Source organism: Humulus lupulus, chromosome 2 (assembly GCF_963169125.1).
Source record: "Humulus lupulus chromosome 2, drHumLupu1.1, whole genome shotgun sequence".
NCBI classification, from domain to species: Eukaryota; Viridiplantae; Streptophyta; class Magnoliopsida; order Rosales; family Cannabaceae; genus Humulus; species Humulus lupulus.
The window spans coordinates 86,012,826-86,040,226 of record NC_084794.1 but is presented as its reverse complement, the minus strand read 5'-3'; the positions used below and the strand labels follow the sequence as shown (position 1 = coordinate 86,040,226).

General features: G+C 32.8%; 4 protein-coding genes and 2 non-coding genes across 6 annotated transcripts; 4 read left to right on the top strand and 2 right to left on the bottom strand.

The window, feature by feature from the left end:
- The first annotated feature begins 624 nt into the window (after nt 1-624).
- LOC133818165 (monodehydroascorbate reductase 4, peroxisomal) lies at nt 625-4,607 on the top strand. Its single transcript, XM_062250884.1, has 7 exons — nt 625-1,025; nt 1,863-1,914; nt 2,200-2,280; nt 2,370-2,488; nt 2,877-3,096; nt 3,264-3,382; nt 3,654-4,607. The coding sequence occupies exons 1-7, from the start codon at nt 906-908 to the stop codon at nt 4,380-4,382; spliced, it is 1,440 nt and encodes a 479-aa protein (XP_062106868.1). The 5' UTR covers nt 625-905; the 3' UTR covers nt 4,383-4,607.
- A 262-nt stretch (nt 4,608-4,869) lies between these two features.
- TRNAP-UGG (transfer RNA proline (anticodon UGG)) lies at nt 4,870-4,941 on the top strand. The gene has a single exon. It is a non-coding gene; the product is annotated as a tRNA-Pro (tRNA).
- A 274-nt stretch (nt 4,942-5,215) lies between these two features.
- On the top strand, nt 5,216-5,287 carry TRNAP-UGG (transfer RNA proline (anticodon UGG)). The gene has a single exon. It is a non-coding gene; the product is annotated as a tRNA-Pro (tRNA).
- A 4,330-nt stretch (nt 5,288-9,617) lies between these two features.
- Nucleotides 9,618-10,513, top strand: LOC133818162 (large ribosomal subunit protein bL12cx-like). The gene has a single exon (XM_062250882.1). It carries the CDS (start codon nt 9,704-9,706, stop codon nt 10,283-10,285), a length of 582 nt encoding a protein of 193 aa, XP_062106866.1. The 5' UTR covers nt 9,618-9,703; the 3' UTR covers nt 10,286-10,513.
- A 413-nt stretch (nt 10,514-10,926) lies between these two features.
- Nucleotides 10,927-13,626, bottom strand: LOC133818164 (universal stress protein A-like protein). The gene is made up of 4 exons (XM_062250883.1): nt 13,398-13,626; nt 12,448-12,569; nt 11,426-11,544; nt 10,927-11,306 (listed from the first exon to the last, which is right to left on the bottom strand). The coding sequence occupies exons 1-4, from the start codon at nt 13,573-13,575 to the stop codon at nt 11,198-11,200; spliced, it is 528 nt and encodes a 175-aa protein (XP_062106867.1). The 5' UTR covers nt 13,576-13,626; the 3' UTR covers nt 10,927-11,197.
- Nucleotides 13,627-14,637: 1,011 nt separating this feature from the next.
- Nucleotides 14,638-16,241, bottom strand: LOC133814483 (replication protein A 70 kDa DNA-binding subunit D-like). Its single transcript, XM_062247438.1, has 7 exons — nt 16,229-16,241; nt 15,907-16,003; nt 15,534-15,614; nt 15,269-15,413; nt 15,025-15,188; nt 14,812-14,932; nt 14,638-14,685 (listed from the first exon to the last, which is right to left on the bottom strand). Exons 1-7 carry the CDS (start codon nt 16,239-16,241, stop codon nt 14,638-14,640), a joined length of 669 nt encoding a protein of 222 aa, XP_062103422.1.
- Between the last annotated feature and the right edge of the window lie 11,160 nt (nt 16,242-27,401).

Here is a 27,401-nt window from a genome sequence, read left to right as displayed (position 1 = left end):
AACATGGCCATTCATTTCAACTATTTACTTCTTTTATCAATAATTTAATGGTTTTCACAAAATTACAAGTAATAATATTATATATATGGACTTGCCAACTTCCTACATTAACTAATACAAAATAGCATTATAATCGTCCAAAATCAAAAGTTGGTATCCTAACTAATATGTTCATACATATGGTAAATGAAATTGGTAGATAAAAAATTCTGAAGATTGTTACAAAATAAATGACAATGAGGAGAAGAACCTCACAAAGCCACAGTATTGAAAACTTAGGCCTTGAGGAGATGAGCTTCATATGAAGAAAAAAAAAAGTAAGAAAATAATTTTGTGGTAGATAAATAGAGGCTCATCGATTTATTGTTTATATATATAGATATATATATATATATTTTAAAAAAAAGCTCACCCACAATTCTGTTACAAGAGGTGATGGTTTTGAACTAAAAACAAACCAAATCTTCATTATCCAACTCCACTCTTCCCAAAAAGTGGGCCCATTTCATGAATACGTGGCAACACATTACTTGTTCTCGGCCCAATCTTACTAAAGTGGGCCAAGCCCAATCACAATACCGTGGGATGATGATCTCTCTGTTGAGACTAGAACGTTTACCGTTGATCCAAACGGGTCCCCTTTCCTTCTCAATCCAACTTCTGCAGAATACGACCCTGATTATCTTGAATCGTACGGTATCATGGGCCTAGAAGCACCGGAACTGGAGAACGGTCAGCCCCACGTCACCTTGGACAGATTGAAAGACTGAGAATTGAGGCTTCAAAAATTTTCTGTTGTATTTTGGAGGGTCTTCCAAGTAAAGCTACACCCCAGAAGCAACGTCTTTTAAATCCCGGGAGAGAGATAGAGAGACAGGGAGGGAGCGTTTTAGAGAGATAGAGAGATGGGAAGAGCGTTTGTTTATGTAATTTTAGGAGGAGGGGTTGCAGCGGGCTATGCAGCTCTTGAATTCACGAAGAGAGGAGTCCCTCATGGTGAACTCTGCATAATCTCCGAGGAACCAGTGAGTAGAATTCTCTGTTTTCACTTTATAAATCTGAATTAAGGTTTTATTTGACGTGGGTAGACGTTTTTGGGAGTTGGGTTGTTGTTCATATTTGGTATTTTGCTTAGTTTGTGGAGAAAAGTGGATAACTTTCATTAGTTTTTACTTTTTTGAAACTGGGTCTGGTCCGACATATTAAATTGAACATTAAAGTAGTTGTTGGTCTCTGATTAGTATTAGCAAAACATTGCTTTAGTGTTATGGGAATTTTGCTTTTTTTTTTTAAGTGTTGTGAAGATGAAAATTAGTTCGGCTGTGCTTAAACTTCGTGGTTTCAAATTCTATTAAGTTTGTTAGCTAGTTTGACAAATCATCAATGACATTTTTGAAGTCGTGAACACAATTTTATTTGCATGCAGACGTGCAGACGAATATAAGTCTATGTTACTTACTATACTCTAAACAAGAAAGCAAGAGTTTTATTTGATCCCTTAAATTGGAGAATTCATAAGTATAGTGCTCAAAAGAATATTTCAAATGGATTATTTGTGGTGCTACCAATTTTTATTTTTTATGTTTTTTAATCTTGATGGCGCCACATACCTTTTGACGGCACCAATAAGTGCATGATACATCTTATTTGTTAAATATGCGTACGGTTGGATTTGGACAGGGGATAGATGAAACCCCCACTAACATCACATCTTATACTTATAGTATCTTTTTTAAGCAAAATGAAAGAGAAAATATGTCGGCTACTTGATAATGTTTGCCTGATTTTTTTTTACTTCTTGAACTATATTTCAATTTTATGTATCCATAAGGTTTTATCTGATCCTAATCAATCCTACTCAGGTTCCACCGTATGAGAGACCAGCATTGAGCAAAGGATTTTTACTTCCAGAAGGTAAAGGTCCTTATCCTGATCTGTCTTTTTTTCTTACCGTAATTGCCAGTGTAGATTGATTTGTGGGGAGCATAAGACCTATGCGGCAGAGGCTTTGAAGTTTGTGATGGTCATTTTTTTGGAGTTCGGCTCAGTTTTTCTACCGATTTTAGTTTGCAGATGTTATATTCTTGTGCACTAAGAAATAACTGCTAATTACTTATCAGTTTGAGATTCTTGTGTTCCTCCTCATCTTGTTATGAAACTTGTATGTGACTTGACAAAATTATTTGTGGGGATATGCAGATCCTGCAAGACTTCCATCCTTTCATACTTGTGTTGGTGCTAATGAGGAAAGGCTCACTCCGAAATGGTACAAGGAGCATGGTAACCATTGATTCACCTCTTTCTCGTCAACTTTAATTCTCATTTATCGTATGCAGTGTAATTTGGATCTTTGGTTCTTTTTCTAATAGGAATTGAGTTAGTTCTTGGAACTCAAGTGAAGTCAGCTGACATCAGGCGTAAGACACTAATAACAGCATCTGGTGAGACTATAAGTTACAAGATTCTCATCATTGCCACAGGTGCTCGGGTAATAATCCTCATCTTATATTTTATACTATGTTTATGTGTTTCTTACTTTATATTGCCAGTTACTCTTGATATTGAGAATAAAAGCAATTGAAAAAAAAATTGGTCACTCTGTCATCAGTTTCATACGGATTTTGTTAAACATTTAATTTATGCTGCCTTTCGCAACCACTTCTTAGATAAATCAAATCATATTAAGAAATATATGGTGTTGTGTCCCTCAGGAAACACTAAAGGAGCTTGTAGTTCTGTCCATTTTATATGGTGTGAAATTAGGTGTACATATGACATAGGACACTTGTTTTGCAAAATAATTCATTATGATAATTTTTAACCAAAATATAAACAATGTTACGAGAATGATTTTCTGGCTATAATGAATTATGCAGGCACTGAAGCTGGAAGAGTTTGGAGTGAAAGGGTCAGATGCTGAAAATGTGTGTTATTTACGAAATTTGTCTGATGCAACAACACTTGTTAGCCTTATGAAATCTCACTCTGGTGGGAATGCCGTTGTTATTGGTGGTGGATACATAGGAATGGAGTGTGCTGCATCTTTGGTCATCAATAAAATAAGTGTCACAATGGTTTTTCCTGAAGCACATTGCAGTAAGTACCCCTACTCTGACACCCTTTTTCTAACAGAACTGTTTTGGTGCTGCAGCGGTTTATCTCTTAAGAGCATCTAAGCTAATTGATCCCATAATTTTCTTTGAAATGCTACTAATTAATTTCATTTTTCTTTAATTTTTTCTCTTTCTTCCCCCTCTTTCCAGTGGCCCGTTTGTTTACACCAAAAATAGCAAATTACTATGAAGACTATTACAAGTCCAAAGGAGTTGAATTCGTCAAAGGAACTGTATTGTCATCATTTGAAATTGACTCAGATGGGAAGGTAAATCTTATAAGGCTTGTAAAGGGACCTCGTTTTCATATTTGGTATATAAAAACTTGTACTCGTGGTAGTTTCCAACTCCAAGTGAATTCTGTTATCTGTAAAATTTTCTGACTCGTTATTTTTGGGAAGCGAACCAGATCACCTCTACTTCCCAGCAACTCCTACCTTTTTTGTCAAAAATATAAGCCTATCATTTATAATTTTAAAAGATGCTTTCAAATTGTCATATACTGGTCTGTTTTTTTAATCTGTCAATTGCCGTTTACAGGTCACAGCTGTTATTCTTAGAGATGGAAGTCGCCTGCCTGCTGATATGGTTGTGGTCGGAATAGGAATCCGTCCTAACACAAGCCTGTTTGAAGGTCAACTAACATTGGAGAAGGGTGGAATCAAAGTGAACGGAAAATTGCAGTCAAGCAACAGCTCAGTCTATGCAGTAGGGGATGTAGCAGCATTTCCAGTCAAACTATTTGGTGAAATCCGTAGACTTGAACATGTTGACTCAGCAAGAAAATCTGCAAGACATGCTGTGGCTGCAATAATGGAACCAGACAAAGCAGGTGAATTTGACTACCTACCATTCTTCTACTCCAGAGTCTTTGCCTTGTCCTGGCAGTTCTATGGAGACAATGCGGGAGAAGTAATCCATTTTGGGGATTTCTCTGGAAGCACATTCGGAGCTTACTGGGTCCACAAGGGTCATCTTGTAGGATCTTTCCTTGAAGGTGGAACCAAAGAGGAGTATGAAATTATAGCCAAGGCCACCAGGCTTAAGCCAGCAATTGAAGATACAGCCGAGTTGGAGAGGCAAGGTCTGGGCTTTGCATTGACAATTATTCAAAAACCACCAGAGTCAACTGCTGCTGAAATTCCTCAATCTGATTTTGTTTTTCAAAAAACAATCTATCCTTGGCACGCAACAGCCGGAGTTCTTGTGGCTGCATCAGTAGCTGCATTTGCATATTGGTATGGGAGGAAGAGGCACAAAAGGTGGTAAGAAAATGTTTTGATGGTGTTAATCCTGCAAGGTGTTGGGGTTTCTTGATGTGTCTAGCTCGGTCATTCCCATGTTGCTGCATGAATAGGACTCTGAGGAGTTTGAAATACTCTTGAGTTATTATTTTGATAAGCTCAAAATATAAATGAATACACAAATGTATCTTACTACCACGTATGTAGAGATCTGTAATTTTATGTCATCTATAAAATTTGAATTCACAGATACTAAGAAGATTTAAACATGTTCACATTATCATCTCCCAACTACATCATGCATTAGTAAACCTTTCAATTAGACATGTGACATTTACATAAGAATATCAAAATAAACATTTCAATCACAATCTGTCTTTCCTATTAGATTCTCACACGTAGTACTACTGCAATCCAGTATGGGGTTTCTTTGATAATCAGGTTCATAAACCAAAATTGCAGTCTTCACCAGAAAAATAGATGAAATACAATGTATATTATGAAAACAAAGAGGGCATTTGGTCTAGTGGTATGATTCTCGCTTTGGGTGCGAGAGGTCCCGAGTTCGATTCTCGGAATGCCCCTTTTTAATAGTATTATATCTTTTTCTGTTCATGGGTTTTAAGATGAGCCAAATATGTCGATCAGAGGCCCATTAAAAGATCAGGCCCAATAAATCAATTTGCAGGATATTGGTGATGTAAAATTGTAAATACCTTTCTTGACCCTCCACCAAGATCTATATTTTTAGCAAGTGATGAGGGGTAGTTCCGTCAACAAACACAAAAGTCAGTAGCTATATACCATTTCTAATACAATATATGTTATGAAATACAATGTATGTTATGAAAATAGACAGGGCATTTGGTCTAGTGGTATGATTCTCGCTTTGGGTGCGAGAGGTCCCGAGTTCGATTCTCGGAATGCCCCTTTTTATTCATATTATTTTCTGTTAATGTGTTTTTCGATGAACCAAATATGTCGAAGGATATTGGTGATGTAAAATTGTAAGTGAAAATAACAAGTATGAGATTTTTAATTGATGGTGCAAAAATATGGCTTTTTTTTTTTTATAACTTGAAAAATGCCCCGTTTTAGAATTAGTTAACTAAAAATAGCTACTAATAATATTTTAGTTGAATATTACCCACTTTTTTAAGCACATTTCTCATATTACCCTTAAAACACTACTAGAAGTTCAATGTAAAAATCTCAATTTTTGCCTCTATCGTGTCATTTACTTCCCTCTTTAAATAATATTCCACTGTCAGTTCCACTAGACCACTGTATAATGGAAAGAGTCATTAATAGTTTGGGTATTAATCTAAGAGTTTTAAAAAGTGGGTAAAAATTAAAGAGGTTAACTTAAATTGGGTACTAGGTGTAATTTTCACCTTTTTTTTTTGTTAAGAAAAGTTAATCTGTGGTTTTTATTTTTTATTTTTTTTTATGGGTTTAGTTTCTCATATTTTTGTATAAAAGTTTGATTATGCTATAGTTTTACTCTTAATCAAGTTTTATTAATTTGAAAGGATATGTTTGTAATTTGGTTATTTATTTTAGTTTATTTGATTTTTTTATATAACTAATTTTATATTAAATTTTTTCATGGTTGTTTTGCAAATTTTTTATTAATTTTTTTTTATAATATGAATTGTGTTTATTATTATTTTTATTTATTATAAACATTTTTTTTAAAACCTGGGTAAGGTAACCAGTTACTTAATTGATTTTTCAAAGTTATGTAAAAAAAATCCTACAGCTAGGTTAAATAACATTTATTTAGAAGGGTAACCAGTTACTTGTTTAATTTTTCAAAGTTATGTAAAAAATAGTCTTAGAAGTTAAATAACATGTATCAGGATGGGTAATCAGTTACAGTTAGTAACTTACTACCATAAGAGGGGTAACCAGATACTATAAGAGGGGTGACGAGTCACTCATATTAGAAATGAAAATAAACATCACATGTGAAAGAAAAAAAAGGAAGATATATTTGGTTCGTTTGATTCGTGCTCAAGTCGGATGATGAAAAATTATCATGTAAGTATGATTTAGTAACCTAGGTAAAAATTATCAATGTAAAAATCTCAATTTTTGCCTCTATCGTGTCATTTACTTCCCTCTTTAAATAATATTCCACTGTCAGTTCCACTAGACCACTGTATAATGGAAAGAGTCATTAATAGTTTGTGTTATACCCAAAAATTGGAGAATGCATCCTAGGAGGCTAAGGAGAATGCATCTAGGAAAGTGCCTCCTAGGAGAGCTAAGGGGAGTGGTCCTAGGAGACTCCAAAAAGAATGTGGTCCTAGGAGACCCCAAGGAGGGTGTGGTCCTAGGAGACCCCAAGGGTGTGTAGGAGGCAAGCCTCCCAAGGTTTTCTAAGTGTTGCTCGAACGTGTCCAAGGTAAATAGCTAAGGAGGAGGAGTCTCATGCAAGAGAATGGAGACTTAGACTTTCATAAGGAAAGTCTATACAATGTTCGATCGGACATGTTTGGGAAATGCTAAAGAAGGTTGCCTCAATGTTGTCCAAGGTGAGGTTGCCTCAATGTTGTCCAAGGTGAGGTTCCCTCAATGTTGTCCAAGGTGAGGTTCCCTCAATATTGTTCAATGTGAGGTGCCAAGGAGGTTGCCTCGGACCACCTTGGTCCGAGGAGAAGCCAAGGAGATTGGTTCAAGGAGGAACATGGCATGCTAGAGGAGAGTACATGTTCGAGGAGAACCATGCACGTTCAACCCACCCAAAGCATGTCCTACCACCATGCATATCCTACCACCATGCATGTTTAACCAGCACTTGCATGGGTAGTGAGTAGGAGGTGGACCAACTAGCTAGAGGAGACTAAGTCAGACACAACTTCAACAACATGCGCGAGAATCTCTCATTCTTCCCACAAATGGGGAATTTGTTACATTTTGAATTTTGAATGTTTATTTGTAATATAAATGTAATAAATATAATAAAATATCCCTATTATAAGGGGATATCAGTTGAGGATCTCATCTCTATAAATAGAGAGCTGATGGGATGAGAAAGGGGTTCCTTCTGATGATTCTTTCTAGAGAGATAAAATTGGGTCTGTCTATTCTAGAGAGAGAAAGTGCTGAAATTAGAGAGAATTCTTGTATTTTCACAGTTTATACTGAAGAAACTCAGTTGGCATAGTCCATCTGATCTTGAGTATAGATTTATAAATCACAACTCTAAGTGGATTAGGCTATTACCGACAATCGGGGCTGAACCACTATAAAAATCTCCTGTGTTCTTTACTTTTCTTGTTTATACCGTCTGTTGTCGTTTTGATTTCTCTTGAAGGCTTGTCGTATTTGACGTTCTCACGTCGTTGGCTAAAAACGCGGTCAACAGTTTGGGTATTAATCTAAGAGTTTTAAAAAGTGGGTAAAAATTAAAGAGGTTAACTTAAATTGGGTACTAGGTGTAATTTTCACCTTTTTTTTTGTTAAGAAAAGTTAATCTGTGGTTTTATTTTTTTTATGGGTTTAGTTTCTCATATTTTTGTATAAAAGTTTGATTATGCTATAGTTTTACTCTTAATCAAGTTTTATTAATTTGAAAGGATATGTTTGTAATTTGGTTATTTATTTTAGTTTATTTGATTTTTTTATATAACTAATTTTATATTAAATTTTTTCATGGTTGTTTTGCAAATTTTTTATTAATTTTTTTTTATAATATGAATTGTGTTTATTATTATTTTTATTTATTATAAACATTTTTTTTAAAACCTGGGTAAGGTAACCAGTTACTTAATTGATTTTTCGAAGTTATGTAAAAAAAATCCTACAGCTAGGTTAAATAACATTTATCTAGAGGGGTAACCAGTTACTTGTTTAATTTTTCAAAGTTATGTAAAAAATAGTCTTAGAAGTTAAATAACATGTATCAGGATGGGTAATCAGTTACAGTTAGTAACTTACTACCATAAGAGGTGTAACCAGATACTATAAGAGGGGTGACGAGTCACTCATATTAGAAATGAAAATAAACATCACATGTGAAAGAAAAAAAAGGAAGATATATTTGGTTCGTTTGATTCGTGCTCAAGCCGGATGATGAAAAATTATCATGTAAGTATGATTTAGTAACCTAGGTAACCAGTTACCATAAAGAACCCACAAATATATACACACATCATAATATAAAGGTAACTAGTTACCTCCTTAAATATACACACAAAGAACGTGAAGGTAACCAGTTATCACTTATCCAAAGATAGAAAAGAAAAAAAAAACAAATCTGACAACGAACCAACCTTCTCCCTCGCCTCCGACCACCACCAGAAACCCCCATCCCCTGCACTCAAAACCCCGTCGCAAACCCAGCCATCCCTGTCGTTTTGCGCAGCTCCGAGCACCACGAATTGCACTCAGCCCAGGCGCCACCCTTCTTCCTCGCCTCCAACCACCACCAGCGCATCTCTCTCCTCAGCCTATCCCCGTCGTTTTGGATTTTGGGGCTCACGAATGGAATCGCATAGAGATGCGCGGATTGAGGTTGTGTTCGTCGATGGTGCGGTTGGGGTGTTCTTGGCTAGGTTTCACGGAGGTGTGCACCTAAGGTGGTGAGGGTGGCTGGGTTTCACGGAGGTGCGGCTGAGGTGTTCTTGGCAGGTGATGAGGGTGGGTGGCCGGAGATGATGGTAGAGATGGTGAGGCAGGCGAGTGGAGAACAAGGAGGTGGCAACTAGGGCAAGCTGAAAGAGAAGATGTGGCTTGGTTGAAGAAGTTTTGGCTATGTTAATTACCATAGTACCCCTCCTTTTGCTGATTTTTTTTTTTTGTTTAATTTTGATTTCCAATATGGGATTAGTTTTCCCTTAAACTAAGATTTGGTTAATTAAAATTTAACTCCCATATTTTTGCACATTAACAGCTAAAAAGCCATATTTTTTAAAAATTCCCAAATTTTAAATAACTTTCATGACCCTCCACCAGTCTAGGGGTATGATTATCGCTTTGGGTGCGAGAGGTCCGAGTTCGATTATCGGAATGCCCCTTTTTAATCATATAATATCTTTTTCTGTTAATGGGTTTAAAGATGAGCCAAATATGTCGATCAGAGGCCCATTAAAAGATCAGGCCCAGTAAATCAATTTGCAGGATATTGGTGATGTAAAATTGTAAATACCTTTCTTGACCTTCCACTAAGATCTATATTTTTAGCAAGTAATGAGGGGTAGTTCCGTCAACAAACACAAAAGTCAGTAGCTATATACCATTTTCTACACTTGCCACTGCACCCTCCTAATTCCTCTATCCCCTTATCCTATCTTCTTCTTCGTTCTTTTTCTTCTTCTTGTAGCAAACAAGCTCAGAGAAATGGCCACCACTCTCTCAGCTCTTACACTCCGCTCTCCATCTTATTCTACGCCAAGTGCCTTCTCTTCTCCTACGCACACCTCCTCCAAGCCCGCCGCCCTTAAATTCCCGTTCAACCCCCAAAACCCTACCCTCACCACCACCACACACCGCGCCACTCAACTCCGCCCCGTCGCCTGCGTTGCGGCCCCGGAGAAAATTGAGAAGCTCGGGGATGAGATCTCCAGCCTCACACTCGCGGAGGCCAGAATCCTCGTCGACTTTCTCCAGGACAAGCTCGGCGTCAGCCCCGCTGCTCTTGCTCCGGCTGTTGGTGTAGCTGTCGCTCCCGGAGGTGGAGATGCCGCCGCTGCCGCGCCCGAGGAGAAGACAGAGTTTGATGTGGTGATTGAAGACGTACCTAGCAATGCTAGGATTTCGGTGATTAAAGCCGTGAGAGCATTGACGAGCTTGGCGCTCAAAGAGGCTAAGGAGCTGATTGAGGGTTTGCCGAAGAAGTTCAAGGAAGGAGCTTCAAAGGATGAGGCCGAAGAAGCCAAGAAGCTGCTTGAGGAGGCTGGAGCTAAGGTTTCTATTGTTTAATCTCCATTTGGGAATGGTAAATGAGTTAAATTAGCTTCGATTTTTTTCTTTTTCTTTTTCTCTTTTGGGAGGGAGCAAAAATGGTTATTAGATGTAAACTCCGTTGATGTTGTTCTTGTTGTTGTTAGTTTTTTTTTTCCTTTTTTATATAATTTTTTTTGGTACAGTAATATGCGATTGTCCCTTTAAACTGCAGCAATGTAATTTGGGAATTTTAATATTTTGGTTCATTTTGTGTCAAAATTTTGAACTTTTGCTACTATGAGTTATGACCAGTAAAATGTAGTTGGTTTGTATTAAAAAAAAAAATGCAATTTTGATATTGGGATTTGGAGTTGGAATTGCTGGAGTAAATTTGGCTTTGCAGCTGAATTGCTTTGCTATTACAAATTTGACCTACTGAAACTTTGTTTTCTCTCTCAATTGTTTAAAAGGGATGGGGAAAAAGAAAAGATCTCGAGAGACTTGAATCAGTTTCAATTTTTTATTATATAATCCACATTGCATTTTAAGTAATTAGTTGACTCTTAACCTTAACTTAGCCAGGTTTCAGATTAAATCATCGAACTAACATATACAATGGACAGAGTATAGATTGAGTGGTTTAGCATTGAAAGAGGAGTAGAGTAACACATGTCACATGATAGTAGAAAAGAACTTCAACAAATTTTGAAGTCGTTTATCAAAGAAAGAATCCCATATAACAAATTTACACAAAAATCAACGAATAAAACAGAAGTTCAGGAAGAATCTCACAGCTATGAGGAAGACAATATCAATGGACAGTCATTGTCCTCAACAAATTCACACAGTACTCATTCAATGTTTACAGAATGCAATGTTTAAACGATCATTCTTAAAAGGTTTTTCATTGTCTATTAACATATTTGGGAACAAAGTTTGGCCAAGCAATCAATCATCGACCGGATCCTGAGGAGTTTCACATGCCTTGCGCTTGATAGTGATAACTGGGCACTCAGCATGCTTTACGCAAAATTCGCTCACAGTTCCAACAAAAACCCTACAAAGCATATCCAAATGCGGCTTTACTTGAGGAAAATGTTAACAGAGGTACTACTATTTTTATGGTAATCTTGAAAAGAAAAAGGGTAACTGAACACTAAAGGCAGAGATCATTACCTCTGGAAAGGACCAAGACCACGGCTGCCAACAACCAGAAGATCCGGCTGTGTTCGTTTCACCTCATGGCAGATCACTTCTTTGGCATCACCCCTCCTAACCCATGCTTCGCAAGCAATCTTGATGCAAATCAGAATCAACAAAATTAAAGAAGAAATCGATCAAAAGTAATTTTAGGGCACAAAATTCAGGTCACTTATTATCTCAAAGGGTAATCGTACACAACAGCAAATTGGTGTAAACTTTTGGTGCAAAAAATGTGTTTTCATAGTGTTACTCGTCAATCTAATCTAATATATAATATTACATATTTTTTTAACATATCTTTGACGCTACAAGTTAAAACTATGCATACGTGAACATGCATATGTTTGTATATATAAATATATTATTTGAAGAGTGCAACAGTGTATCCCAAGTTTACAAGTTTAAAATAGTGGGATTAATTCTCCAAACCAGATCACATCAGCAATTCTAAATGATCAAGACTTCTAATCGGCCAAGTTTAAGAACTTTTCTTTCTTGGAAAGTAGTTAAGTTGGTTTGTATAGAGCTTGCTATTTTTAGTAAGAGCAATGATATGTGACACCTATGTAGCAAGTCATTTTAATTTAGTGGGACATATCCAAACTAACTACGAGAATACACTACAGGAAAGAAGATCAATATGCTAAGTGAGGGTGTATCAAAGGACTTGGGTTTGGATGGTCAAAATACTTTTAGAGTCAACTGTTGTATTTGTGAGCATTTGAGAGTGATCTTTGGCTGTAAGAGTGTATTTCATTTATGATTCATTAGTGAAGTGCTCGAGATGATGCTCAAACTGGATGTAGGCTTTTAGGCCGGACTAGTATAAATCTTTTGTGTTCTTTGTTCTGTTTCTGTCATTTGCTGTTCTTTCCATTTATATTTAGAATTGTGTTGCTGCATTAGTTATTGAATGCAGGTATAAGTGTCTTGGAGTAGAAAATCATAACAAATACGAATATGTTTGTATATATATGTTAAAGAGTGTAGCGTACCCCAATTTCATGGCATTTATCGACAAAATACTCCAGTAGATGAAGCCCTTTTGCCTTGTTTCTATTATTCAAGTTCTTAAAGTCTTCAGGTGATGCATAGATACTATCCATGTCCTCAAAACCTGTAGAAGAAAAAATCTCGAATATGGTCAAAAGCATAATCTCCTTCTTATTACACCATAACATATCAATCAACTAGAGCTATATCACAAGAACATGGATTCAAGTGTATTCATTCAGAGACCATATTATTGCTACTGTATCAGGCCGAATTTGTCATTTTGAGGAAGAAAGGAAGACCATACACCTACTAATGTGATTATTTAAACATAAATGAAAATCAATCATGCCAGAGACATGGATCATATCATTACTGTGTTCTTTATAACAGAAAGAAAAACACTATGGCTTAAACGTGTGACCCGCTCAGACATTATCATTAAAGATTCAGAAAGCTTCATACTACACACCTCAAAGGAAATGGCATTGCAATGTCAATAGCTAGTAGTTCACCAATTCTCCATGTATATTTTACCATAAACTAACTTGCTCTACCGATCTCATCTACAGACTAATGAATTGAAGTAATCAACCTTCCAAACCCTAAATTATTTCTCACTAGTGATAGGTACAAATAATCCCAATGTCTCAGTTGCTCCACTCTAGTAAAACGAGGGCAAGCCTTCATTTCGGCTTCCGTTAACTTCAGTAACCAAAAAGGGACTCTAAATCCGAACCAAACATAATCTCTAACCCTAATCATTATCAAAATTTATTTAAATCTTTCAGGTTTCATTTTGTGATCCGAATTCTCCACCGATTTTCCCTTTACTTCTATTTCTCGTCAACCCAACAGACGCCCAAAACAAACAATAAAGAACAAACTAGTACAATAAGGAAATATACATATATATATATATATACAGAGAGAGAGAGAGAGAGAATAGAACCGTCTTCATCGGGAACTTGGACATGAAGAAAGAGAAGCTTGAAACCAGAAAAGTTGGAGCGGACGATCTTATCAACAGTCCACTCAAAAGCACCTTTGCTGCTTATCGAAGCATGAGGATAGCCCTTGATCGTTGACTCGTTGACTGCCAGCATAACCCGAGTTGGCTCACCCTCCATTTTCACCCTTAACTCGGCTCCTCTCTCTGTTCGATTTAAACTATCTGGAATGACGCCTCTTATTAACAATATCAGCCACTGAGTCAGCTCTGTGCGTGTCACATCACCGACTCGCCACACATGTAAAATATTTGGCTTTTTTTTGTTTTTGACAAACAATTATTTGTCTCTTTGAATCGTAATTACGACAAAACGTCGCCGTTTGCGTAATTAAAATTGCTCCCTTGATGTCAAAAGCTTCACGGCGTTTCACATTAAAAAAAAAAGTTTACCGATTGTTTTTATTTATTTTTTAAATTGAGGGAAGGAAGATTCCAATTTCACCCCTTTTTATGATATATTATGCACGTTTGCTTAGTTGTATTAAGAAAATGTGTGAATTTAATTTTATTTTATAACTTTTGTATTAAATTTTATTATTTAATCAAGAGTAGGTAAGCATTTGGTATAATATATTTTTGTAAAATATCGTTTTGCTACCATATATTTACATTAATGGTCATTTGGTACTATATATTTTATTAATATAATTTTACCAATTTAATAAAATTTCTCTCAATTATATGAGTTCCAAATATAAATTTAATTACTTAATTACATATAATTGATGACAGTTTGGTCATATTGATAAAAATTGTATTTATGAAATTTGAGTTTAGATACTAAATATCTATGATTTTGAAATAAATAGTACCATATGATTGATTATTGAAAAAAAAAGAGTACCAAAATGATATTTTGTAAAAATACGGGTTCTAAATGAATAAATTTCCTATAATCAGTGTCATATATTTTAAAAGACAATATTTAATATAATGTATGATATAAATATATTACTAAAAATATTGTTGGAATTCAAATAATAACATTGTAAATAAAAAAATAAAAATAAAATTGTATTTAGTTTAATAAAGAATGTGATTTTGTCTTAATAAATAAATAATTAAAAAAATGAAGAAAGAGATTAATTTGTCTTTGTAGTTTAGGATGATAATTCATCCTTATTGTTATCTTGTTTGGCTTTAATTGAGAGAATAATGAAATGTTTGTATTTCACATTATTCATTTTTTCTTCATCTCCGGACAATTTGATTGTCCATTTTTTTGTTGCTAATTTATTTGCAACAATTTCAATGTGTTGAGGAATTTCCCACAAGAACAACTTAGAGTTAATTTATATAAATTATGGTATTTTTCATATGTATTATTTTGAAATGTAGTAATATTTATTCTTACCTGTATAGAATTTTCCATCAACTGGACTGCAGAACTACCAAATGTCTTTTCTACTACTTCTCCGAACATAACAGTATCGAGCTTTCCAGTATCATCTTCTAGTTGCACATATGCCCTAGCACTTAAAATTTATTTAAATATATTAGTTTTAATGTGAATATTAGTTTTTTAAAATTTATAATTTATTTAGAAATTTAAATAAAATGTACTCACTGTGGTGTAGGGGTGCCTCGCTGTTTGCAGTTTGGATTTTCACAAACAATTATTTCGTCATACTTATGTCGTATTTTTCTATGAAATGTCGCACACGACATGTAATAGTACATTTGGGCAGAATCAATTATATTTATCTTTGCTTCCATCCAAAAGTATTTTTTCTACATCAAATAAGAATATTTCTTTAGAAAGTTAATAATTGTACTTTGTTATTAAATTGAAATAAAAAAGTAATATTTACCTCCATAGATTGCAAAGCCTTCATTGCACGGGGAATATTACAAATTTTGACGGTTTTTTGAAGTCCAATAGATGATATAGTAGTAGATAGATGTGTCAACGACGTTTCAATGATACTTTTGATTTTCAGTGTATTATTATTCGCCCTTTAGAATAAAAAAGGAATAGTAATAAAAGTTAATAAATATAGGAAGATTGTATGAAAATAATATAACTAAATATAAAGTAATTTGAGCAATATGTGTATTTTAATATGGGGGTATTACCATTGCTTCAATGCAGTTGCCTCTGGAATTTGAGGATTGATTGTAAAGGTACTTGATGAACGTGATGATAAGGACAATCCTCTATTCAATTTGAGATTTATATTAATGAAAGTATATCAAAGATATAAGAATATATAAGTTATGTATTTGTAAGTACCTTTATATGTTCGAACAACTATTTGTGTTCCCAATATTATTGGGTATTTTTCAATAATTTTTGTTATTGTTTTGCCTTCGTCTTGGACAAACCTACTCCACATAATCAATTTTATTGGGTTGAAACTGACAAATTAGATTGAATAAAAAATGTTAGTGTACATTTTGTAAAGTAATATCAATACTAAATGTAATTGAAAGTATGTTTTTTTTTTACCTTTCATCGATAAGATATATCTCTTTGATTGTTTGTTGTTGAAATTTTGTGGTTATCTCTTTTGTTGATTTAATCTGGATTGCAACAGCTAAGAAATCTACATATTGAAATAAGAAAATGGTTATTTTGATGATAATCAATTTGTATAAGAATTAAATTTGAAATACCTATTCGATTAGCTGAGTCTTTGTAAGAGTGCAAGTGTGTAAATGGAACGATGTTATATTTTGGCGCCTCTATTTGATTGTCTTGTTTTTCTACATCTTCTATTAGTATTCTTGAGTTGAGGGTCCAATCATATTCATATGATTCAATCTTGTACCTTGGGTTGGCATTTTTGACAAGTGCGTCACTGATATAATAAGAGTGAAACAATTTTAAAGTGTCCTCCCTAGAATCAATATCTGTTCCATAAAATACTGATTGGACTCGATTCCCCTGAACCGAAATTTTAAGAAATAATGGTTAATATTGTATTATATGAATTGCAAATGATAAATAGAGGTTTAAATAGAGGTATGCTACATTCATTTATGAGAGTATTAGTAATTTTCAAACTAATATATATTATAACAAATATGATACCTGTTGGTCAATTAATATTAGATTTTGGTATTAAACGCTGTGCTACGACTTGTTCGCTTTGGAGATTTGTCTGCCACAATCATCACCGACTCGCCACACATGTAAAATATTTGGCTTTTTTTTGTTTTTGACAAACAATTATTTGTCTCTTTGAATCGTAATTACGCAAAACGTCGCCGTTTGCGTAATTAAAATTGGTCCCTTGATGTCAAAAGCTTCACGGCGTTTCACATTAAAAAAAAAGTTTACCGATTGTTTTTATTTATTTTTTAAATTGAGGGAAGGAAGATTCCAATTTCACCTCTTTTTATGATATATATAAAAAGATGGAGTATTTATATTTTTTCAATATAAAAATATCTACGTAACGAAATTTTTTTATTTTAATAGTTTTTTATTTTTTTCTATTAATTTTAATAGAATATATTTATATTTAACAGAATATTTTTATATTTAACGGTAAATTATAAATATAACTTAAAATTAGATAAAATTAAATAAATAAATAATTAAAAAAATTAAAATATTTTACAATAATAATTATTTAAAAATAATAAAATTATATATTTAATAACTTAAATAAAATTTAATTAAACTTATACGAGAATAATATCATATTAAACATATAATATAATATAATATACTAATAATTAGTAACAAACCTAAATTTAAAATCCACATATAATATTAATATTATATTAAATATTAAATATATAATATCTAATCTCTTTTTGTTATTGTCAAATTCAAAAATTAAAACAAACATAAACTTAAACAAAAATTAATTAATTAATTAAAATATGATATTTTAAAGATATTTTATGATAAATTAAATAATTAAGTTATATTTATTTAAAAATAATAAAAGCATACATATCATTTTTTTATCTTATAATATTATAGTGATTGAAGCTATTTTTCTTCATCAAATTCACCAAAGGGCATTGCAATATGCATTAAAAACTAAAAATAGTTGATACATATATACTAATGTCTATATTATAACTTTTATATTCTTATTTTATTTCTATTATTAATTTATTTTTAAGTATTATTATAATTTATATATATATGTCATGTAAATATATATCTATACTAATGTTATGTATAGATGTCATATATGTAGAGATTATTGATATAAATATTTATATATACTATAAAATTATAATTAATTCTAGTATATATATATATTAAAAAAATACTGAACTAGTTTTTAATAAAATAGTTTATACTTTTTTAGACTTTGTGTTTTTTCTCATTGGCTGTTTGGACCCTGTGTTTTGACAAATTATTTTTTGGACCCTATGTTTTGTAAAATTATTCAAATAGAACCCTAAACCCGATTTTGGTTAAAGTTTTCTCAACTGAAATCACAAATAATTCACCAAACTAACAATTCAAAACAAAAATAAAACCATTCTACTTAAAAATTGTGCTGTTATATTCAATTTTTTCTTCATCGAAATTGAGTTTAGGGGTCTATTTGAACCATTTTACAAAATATAGGGTCCAAAAATGAATTTTTTAAAACACAATATCCAAACAGATAATCGAAAAAAACACAGGGTCCAAAAATATATAAACCCTTAATAAAATTATATACAATGTTTACAACTTTAAAACTAAGCAAACGTGCATTGCACTCTAAAATGTGCATTACATTCTAAAATTAAGCAAATGTGCATTGCACGTTGCTTCTACCTAGTATATATATAAATGTGAGTTTCAAGAAGATTATGTGGCACTCTAAAATATCTTCAAATCACTCTTTCTATTTTCTCATTTAATCTAATTTTTTTATTCATTTTATAGATTAACATAATAATAGTAATTTTTTTATTCATTTTATTAATTAATTTAAATAATATTAATTTAAATTCAAAACTAAAATATCTTATAATTAAAAATATCAATATATATACATATTAATTTGATTATAAATTTATTTAGCATAAATATCTTAACTACTTAATCATTGAAAAATACTAATGAAGATATGGAGGTTGATGTGAAGCACGAAAAATTCATTTTAGAAACAAGAAACACATTATAAATTAAAAAAATATTAATAAAAATAAATTAATTTAAAAAATTTAAATCGAATAAATCATTTTTCAAGTTATACATATTCACGTGCTTAAACAAATGACACCTCTAATTTATGATCGATGATGACAACAATAATAATAAATATAATAAATCTTTATTTAAATTATATATGTTTTTCTAATTTAAATGTAATATTTTTACAAAAATATATCTTAACAATATATATAATTTAAATTTAGTTTTAATTTGACTTATTTCAATGATATATATTTTGAATTTAAATTTGATTAGATATTTAATTACCACAACTATTAAATTAAATTATAAATATAAGTAAACAATATTTTTTTTCTCATTTTTTATTATAATAGATAAAAATATCTATATAATAATGGGAAATTTCCCTATACACAATGTTTTACAACTTTTTTCCATTTTTACGGTGTCTTTTTTATGTTTTCCATTTTTATATTTTATTTTTTTAATTTTTATGTTAAAATTAACTTTCCCAATTCACTTTTACAATCTCTTTAATCTTCTCTCTGTTTTGCCGCCATAACCCAAACACAGTCCAACCCTCTCTTTCTCTTCTTTTCTATTCACGAACCACCCCACTACTCGCCGACTCTGGAGAACCCCACAATCCACATCGCTTGTGTTGCCAATCATCAATGTCGTCGTTGAGCTTTGCCTCTCCAAAAGCATTTTAGAGGTAATTAAGCTCTCTTCCATAGAATTTCATAGTGTTGTAGTGAGTGATAGTGAGAAAATGTGGTGAAATAGAATTGGCTTATTGGTATTTATATATATATATACATGAAATTAGTAATAAGGGGTCCTGTTCCCATCTTCATCTTCTCTAACTACTTTCAAACCTAATTATTAGTATGTGAGACCTTAAATTGTATAAAACTAAATATAGTGGTAAGTCACTAGTTGTGACTTACTTGTTAGAGCAAGCCACTAGATGTTTTGATCCTAGTATGTATGTTTAATATTATTGGCACCAAATGTTTGTTGAATTGTCTCAATGAATATTGTTTTATGTTTGAGTTGTTTTGGGCACAATGAGATTTTTGAGTTGTTCTTGAAGTTGTGTTTGTGTTGCAAGATTGAATTGATGCATAATAATTGTGAGTCCAACAAGAGGCAGAAGTGAAGAGAACATCTTGTCACTGAAAAGAAATGGTCAACATATGTTCCCAATATAACCAAGTCTCAATGATACACTTTGGAATTTGGCATGTCATCTATATATATATAAACAATAACTCCAATGTTAATTGAGTCATTATTGTCTTGTATGTATTAATAAATGGAAGGTAACTGAAACATATTCAAAGATTAAGAATGTTTACATTTTGTCTCCTGCATTAGATTTTAATGCTATTTTTTTGCTGGTCTTAAGATGCTTGTTGAATTTTGCATTATATTCATTTTTGATGAGTTTGTGTGAGCTTAATACTAAGATTGTCTTTTTGTATTATTATAATCATGTAATGTGGGTTTTGCTTATCTAATCTAATAAAATGATTATTTTGCATTGGTTAATTGTTTTCATGCTAAACATATCATTGCACATGTATGGGGTCACAACCCACAACTATGATGTTCATGTTTTCCATATAATATAATCATATAGTTCACAATTCGGTATTGAAATAAATGTACTAATTCAAATAGGTATCTCTTATTTGCTAGTTGTGGGCATAATGAAGATGATAATGTTTAGTGTTATTTTCTATTTTTTAGAATAAATATATATAACTTGTTTATTTCTATGTTTTATGTTTATGATGCACCTCAGGTTCCAAAGGTTGCAGATTTTGCAATAAAACGTGCACCTCAAGTTTGAAAGGTTGCAGATTTTGCAACTGAGGTTACAAATGTTCTAACAGAGGTTGTCCCTCAAGTTCCAAAGGTTCCAAATATCTAAAGAGTTTGCACCTCAGGTTTCAAAGGTTGCAGATTTTGCAACAGAGGTTGAAAATGATGCCAAAGAAGCTGCACAAGTTGCAAAAATTATTCCCTATGAGTCTATTTTGGATAGTTCGCCTAACATAGCATTGGAGGAGGCTATGCAAACTTTTGTTAATACTGTAAAAGCAATGAAGATGACAGTGGTAGTGTATATTATTAGTGAATATTATTAGTTATTGGCTTTGATTTTAAGTTTTTTGTATTGAATAATTTAAGTTACTTGATAGTGTTTTTATGTTTTCCTTTATTGTTGTAATGATCAATTTGTTTCTTTTTATTAAAAACAATTCTTGTTGATATTTTTAAATTAATATTCCCAATCTAAGAACTCACATGCAACCCCGTGCAACTCAATGCAACCAATGATAACTTAAAAAAACTCATATGCCGATTTCATTCTCAGGCAACTCACTGCAAGCTCAAATACAAGTCCAATGGAACTTCATGCAACCTAAAGAAACTTTCAACAAACTCATTTGTAAATTTCATCCTTGTGCAACTAATGCACAACACACTACAACCTAAAATGCAAATCCAATGCAACTTAAAGCAACCCACTACAATCTGAAAAGAAACTCAATGCAACTTTTTAAAAAATTAATGTCCTAATTTGATCCTTATGCAACTCATGCAACCTCAAATTCAAGCAAACGCAATCGAATGCAACCTCGTGCAACCTTATATTCCCAATCTGAAAACTCAAATGCAACCTCATGCAACTCAATGCAACCAATGACAACTTTTAAAAAAAAAAATCATATGCTCATTTCATTCTTATGCAACTGAAGCAACCTCAAATGCAAGCCCAATGCAACTTTAAAAAACGGATATGTTAATTTCATTCTTTTGCAACTCATGCAACCTCAAATGCAAGCCAATTCAACAAAATGCAACCTCAAATGCAAGTCAATGCAATCTAATATAATCCACTGCAACCTCAAATGCAAGACCATGCATTCCTAATGAACTTTCATGTGGATGGCAACCTTCGCACCATCTACAACCTAAAACAACTTTAAGAACAACTCAATTGCAAATTTTTATCTTTATGCAAATAATGCAACTCACTACAACCTCAAATGCAACCTCATGCAACTCAATGCAACCAATGACAACTTAAAAAAACTCATATGTTAATTTCATTTTTATGCAACTCAAGAAACTCATTGCAACCTGAAATGCAAGCCCAATACAACTTCATGCAACCTAAAACAACTATATATATATATAAAAACTTATTTGCAAATTTTATCCTTGTGCAACTGATGCAACCTATTTCAATCTCAAATGCAATGGGGCCAGCCTTTCATTGAAGCATTCAATGCTACAAAAGCATATAAAATCATGCCATCTTCATCTGATTTTAGTTCAATATAGGATCCTGGATTTGTGTGATGCAACATATACAGATAACTAGGCAATTCTGCATAAGATTCAGCTGCTTTTCCTCTAACTTTTTCAATAGCTTTTTCTCTAGATCTCCAAGCTTTGCTGTATTTGACTTGCACTTCATGATCATGTTTCAAGTCCCTAACTATATCAGCAGCTGTGTACTTTGTTTTGATGTTTGTGAACTTGTGTTTGATCATATTTGCAATGATTGTCGAGGTTGCTTGACGTTGATCTTTTAATCTTATCTCCAAATCACAAGTGTGAATGTGGCTGAACTTTCTAATTATGAACTGATTTGTGTTTCCATTCCTTGATGCTCGTAACATCCACTTGCAATTTTTATCAAGGCAAGCAACTAGATATTCCTTTTTGCATGACTTTTGTACACAATACTGGAAATGATTATTTATCGCATAATGGCTCAAAACAATCTTCAATGTTTCTTTGTCCTTATATATTTGAGACAAAGCAATCTCTGTTATATTATTTTATAATATAATGTAATATTATATTATTTTATAATATAATGTTTTAGATTAAATAAATGTGACATAGAGTGTCACATATTGTAACATATAATAGAGAGTTACATTATTTGGATATATGTGAAATATCCAAACATGTAACATATTTGGTGTTACAAATTCATCACAAATTTGTAACTCCTAAAATATCACCCATTATTGTGTAGATTTGTTGTTACACAATATTGAGATGAATTTCTTAAAGCCATATGAGAAATGGCTGATAGAGATGTGATTTTAACTCCCATATTGTGTATGGAAGTTACAAAATCAAGTGGGAATAAATTGGAACGTTTTGGAAAAAACTGAAAAAATGTGTTGCTGAAATTGACTGAGGGCCGCGGCGCCTGGAACAAGCGCCGCGGCCCTAATGGCTGACAGCTTCATATATTTTCGGTTTTTATCCAATTTTGAACGATTCCAACAGCCAAGTAACTCCCAAATCTCTATTTTAATTCCATAAAACACCCACTTAATCATTGGTAACAACCATGGGGGTTGGTGGAATTTGAAATTCAAAGGGTGTCTCTAAACTCTATAAATAGGAGCCTAATACTCACTTTTAAGACACACCATTTCTATCCACTAAAGCACTTGGCTAGAAACACCTTGAGGCTTGATAATTCCATAAAGCATTTCCAAAATCTAAGAGAGATCCCTTAGTGCTTAAGTTAGGGGGAAATAAGCTTTTGGACAAAGGTTTTAAACCTTGTTCAAGTTGGTGATCCCCAATCCTCTTCACTTAGGTTGTGTAAGTGAGAGCTTGTTTGTGGTTTATGTTCTTCCTTTTATTCTATTGTTCTTCTTCTTATTCTCTTGTTTTATTTACTTGTATATTTTGTTTAAGAGTTGTAATCTCTTCATTTGGTCCAAACACTTTATTTTATTTGTAACTTTTGTTTTGAGTTGTATTTTACTATTCTCTTCTTCTTCATCATCTTCTTCATTTCCTTTATTTTATTTGTATTTTCAGTTATAGAGTTGTAACACTTTATTTAATCAATCTTGTCCATTGTAATATTTTGCATAGAGTTGTAACATTATCTTACCATTTCCATTGAGGCAATATTATTTTTCCTAACATTCAAAAGCTTATCCCCATTGTTTGTTTCAATGGAAGGTGAGACTATCAAAATCATGAACCAATACCTAGTAGGGTGGAATAGGTTTCATGGACTCAATTGAACTTGGTGGTAAGACATGGTAAGTGTAAATTTTATATAATAGTGATGAAATTTTATTTCATGTATTAACATGTTTTCCAAATGTTGATATATGAATAAATTGTGTAAATGTTAACATGTTAATATAATATGAGATACATTGTAACATAGGTTACACATCTATTTGTGAAAGTTAAATCCTTAGAAGTGAACTTTTGAGAAGCTCTACATAATCTTGTGATTGTTAATCTTATGTGTATGCTATAAGTGAGATAGTAGTACATACATTTGACATGAAAATTATGTTTTGAGAATTTATAAAGCATGATAATTAGGTTGTTTTTGACATGCCTATATATTGATTTTGTGAATCAATAGATATGTGAATTATTGTATGTTATTTGTGATATACTTACAATATAGTTATGAGATTCAAAATGCATGCTAATATGATGGATGTAAGTTGGAAAATTATGTGAAATTTCTTTGAGACATAATTATGTTAATATATAAAAGTATATTGATATATACATGAGATTTATCATGATTATTATGGTGTTTCATATAATATGATAATTAAGGTGATAATAATATAAATATGTTTTATCATATTTTATTGCAATGTGATGAATTACCATTTATTTGGTAAATAAAGAGAACTATTTGAGAAATTTAAATTTCTCATTTAAGTGTTGACCATCTCAACTTATGAGATAAGAAAAGATGAACCTAAAAGGGTTACATGTTTTGATAAGAGTCTTGCTATTGCAAGAAAATGGATTAAGAGAATCCAAAATTATGGAATGAAATATTGACCTATAGGCTTGGAGTCTAAAGTGTGGTCAAAAGAGAAAACATTTGAGAATTATTTAGTGACAATAATTCTCAAATATTCAATGTCTCAATGAAGTAACATTACAAAATTGGAGAAGCAATTTTGAATCTTTATACCAATAATGAATAAGGTTGAAGAGAATTTTATTCATTCTTGTTAAAAGCGGTGATATGTTTTAAATTAATCTCAAAGAGGAGATAATGTTAAACCAAAGCATTAGAAATCAAAGTGTTTAAATAAATCATTGAGGGTTTATTTTCTTTGATTTAAGTGTTTAAAATTGACATCTTCAAATTGATTTTGATGAGAAAATCAATGGATGTCAAAATGATGTTTTCAAAAGAATCTCAAAGAGACTCTTAGAAAACGCACAAAAGTTGGTTAAGTGACTTTGAGATTATTTAGTCAACTAAATAAAAAGATTAAGGTGCTAAGAAGTGATAGAGGAGGAGAGTACTTCTCTAATGAATTCAATACATTTTGTGAAGAAAATAGTATAATTCATGAGTGCACTGCACCTTATACACCACAACACAATGGTGTTGCCGAAAGGAAAAATAGGACTTATCTAGAGATGATAAATTCTATGTTGGTGTTTTCTAAGTTGAACTTCAACTTATGGGGTGAAGCGCTTTTAACCGCTTGTCACATTCTTAATCGAATACCGATGAAGAAAAATGAGATATCTCCATATGAGTTATGGAAAGGAAGAAAACCCAACATAGGGTACTTCAAAGTGTGGGGGTGTCTTGCGTATTGCAAGAAAACCGAACCTAATAGAACAAAGTTAGGTTCAAGAGCCATAAAGTGTGCTTTTGTTGGTTATGCCAACAATAGTAAAGCTTATAGGCTATTAGACTTAGAGTCTAACATTGTGATTGAATCTAGAGAAGTTGAATTCTTTGAGAATATGTTATGTGACAACAATTCTCAAGCTTCAACATCTCTAAAGGAAAATTTGTTATATGAGAACAATTCTCAAGCTTCTACATCCAAAGTTGATTCTCAAGAGGAGAATTCTCAAAAGGATGTAAATCAACCCTTTGAACCTAGAAGAAGTCAAAGGCTTAAAAATCATAAAAGTCTAGTAGTGGATTCTCAACGAATTTCATTCTACATGGTAGAAGGAAATAGAGAGGAAGTCATTAGGAAAATTCCTATTGTACTTCTCGTTGAGGATGATCCTAAGACTTATAGAGAAGCTATGCAATCGATAGATAGTGCATTTTGGAAAGAAGTCATCTATGATGAGATGGATTCCATTCTTTCCAATAACACGTGGGAATTGGTAGACCTCCCACCGGGGTCTAAGCCAATTGGGTGTAAGTGGGTATTTAGGAGAAAATATCACACTGATGGCACTATCCAAACCTTTAAAGCTAGATTAGTAGCTAAAGGGTTTAGGCAAAAAGAGGGTATCGATTATTTCGATACCTATGCGCCTGTTGCAAGAACAACTTCTATAAGAATTTTGTTCGCCTTAGCTTCTATACACAACTTGTATGTTCATCAAATGGATGTCAAAACGACATTCCTTAATGGTGACCTCAATGAGGAGGTCTATATGGAACAACCCGAAGGGTTTGTCCTACCAAAATATGAACATAAAGTTTGTAGACTTGTAAAATCCTTATATGGATTGAAACAAGCTCCTAAGCAATGGCATGAGAAATTTGATCAAGCCATCATGTCTAATGGGTTTAGACATAACAATGGAGACAAGTGTTTGTATTCCAAAACTTGTAAGGGATATGTGATAATTGTTTGCTTATATGTGGATGACATGCTTATTCTAAGTAATAGCATGAAAGGGATAGAAGAAACGAAGAGGTTTCTATCATCAACCTTCATGATGAAAGATCTTGGAGAAGTTGATACCATACTCGGTATCAAAGTAAAGAAACATAGTGGGGGTTTTGCGTTAGGGCAAGCCCACTATGTTGAGAAAGTATTGAACAAATTTAACCATCTCAAGGTTAAAGATGCCAATACTCCATTCGATCATAGTGTAAAACTAAAGAAGAATGAAGGAAGAGCGGTGGCTCAATTGGAGTACGCTAGTGCTATAGGGAGTCTAATGTACGCTGCCCAGTGTACTAGACCTGATATAGCATTTGCGGTAAGTAAACTTAGTAGGTTTACAAGTAATCCAAGTGTGGATCACTGGAAGGCAATTGGAAGAGTCCTTGGTTATCTCAAGAAAACCAAAGGACTAAGCCTTCACTACTCCAAATTTCCTTCGATATTAGAAGGATATACAGATGCAAGTTGGATAGCCAATCTTGGGGACAACTTGTCCACAACTGGTTGGGTATTTACACTTGGTGGAGGTGCAATTTCTTGGGGTTCCAAGAAACAAACCTGTATATCTCATTCCACTATGGAAGCGGAGTTCATAGCTCTAGCTGCTACTGGCAAAGAGGCTGAATGGTTAAGGGATCTGTTGATAGAGATTCCCCTAATCAAAGATAACGTATCTACTATATCGATACATTGTGATAGCCAAGCAACATTGGCTAGAGCATACATCGGAGTGTATAATGGGAAGTCTAGACATATTAGTCTAAGACAGGGATATGTAAGAGAATTGATTCAAAGAGGAGTCATCTCAATATCCTATGTGAGAACAAGTGAAAATCCGGTGAATCCTTTCACTAAGCCACTAACAAGGGATTTAGTGGCTGCATCATCTCGAGGGATGGGCTTAAACTCCCTAAAGAGATTCACGATTGATGGCAACCTATCTTAACACTAGTTATTCAACTAGTGTTAGGTTCAATAGGTAATAACAAGTCAATCAAGTGAATATTAGTTGTACTCAAAACAAGTCCCATCTGAGATATTGAGTACTTGTGTGTTACCAAGTGGAGGGTTAAAACCAAAAGGTTTTTTAATAAAATTCAGTCTTGTAAAGACAAGTATTTCTGGTAACAAAATACTGTAAGAATTCTACCTATATGGACCTAG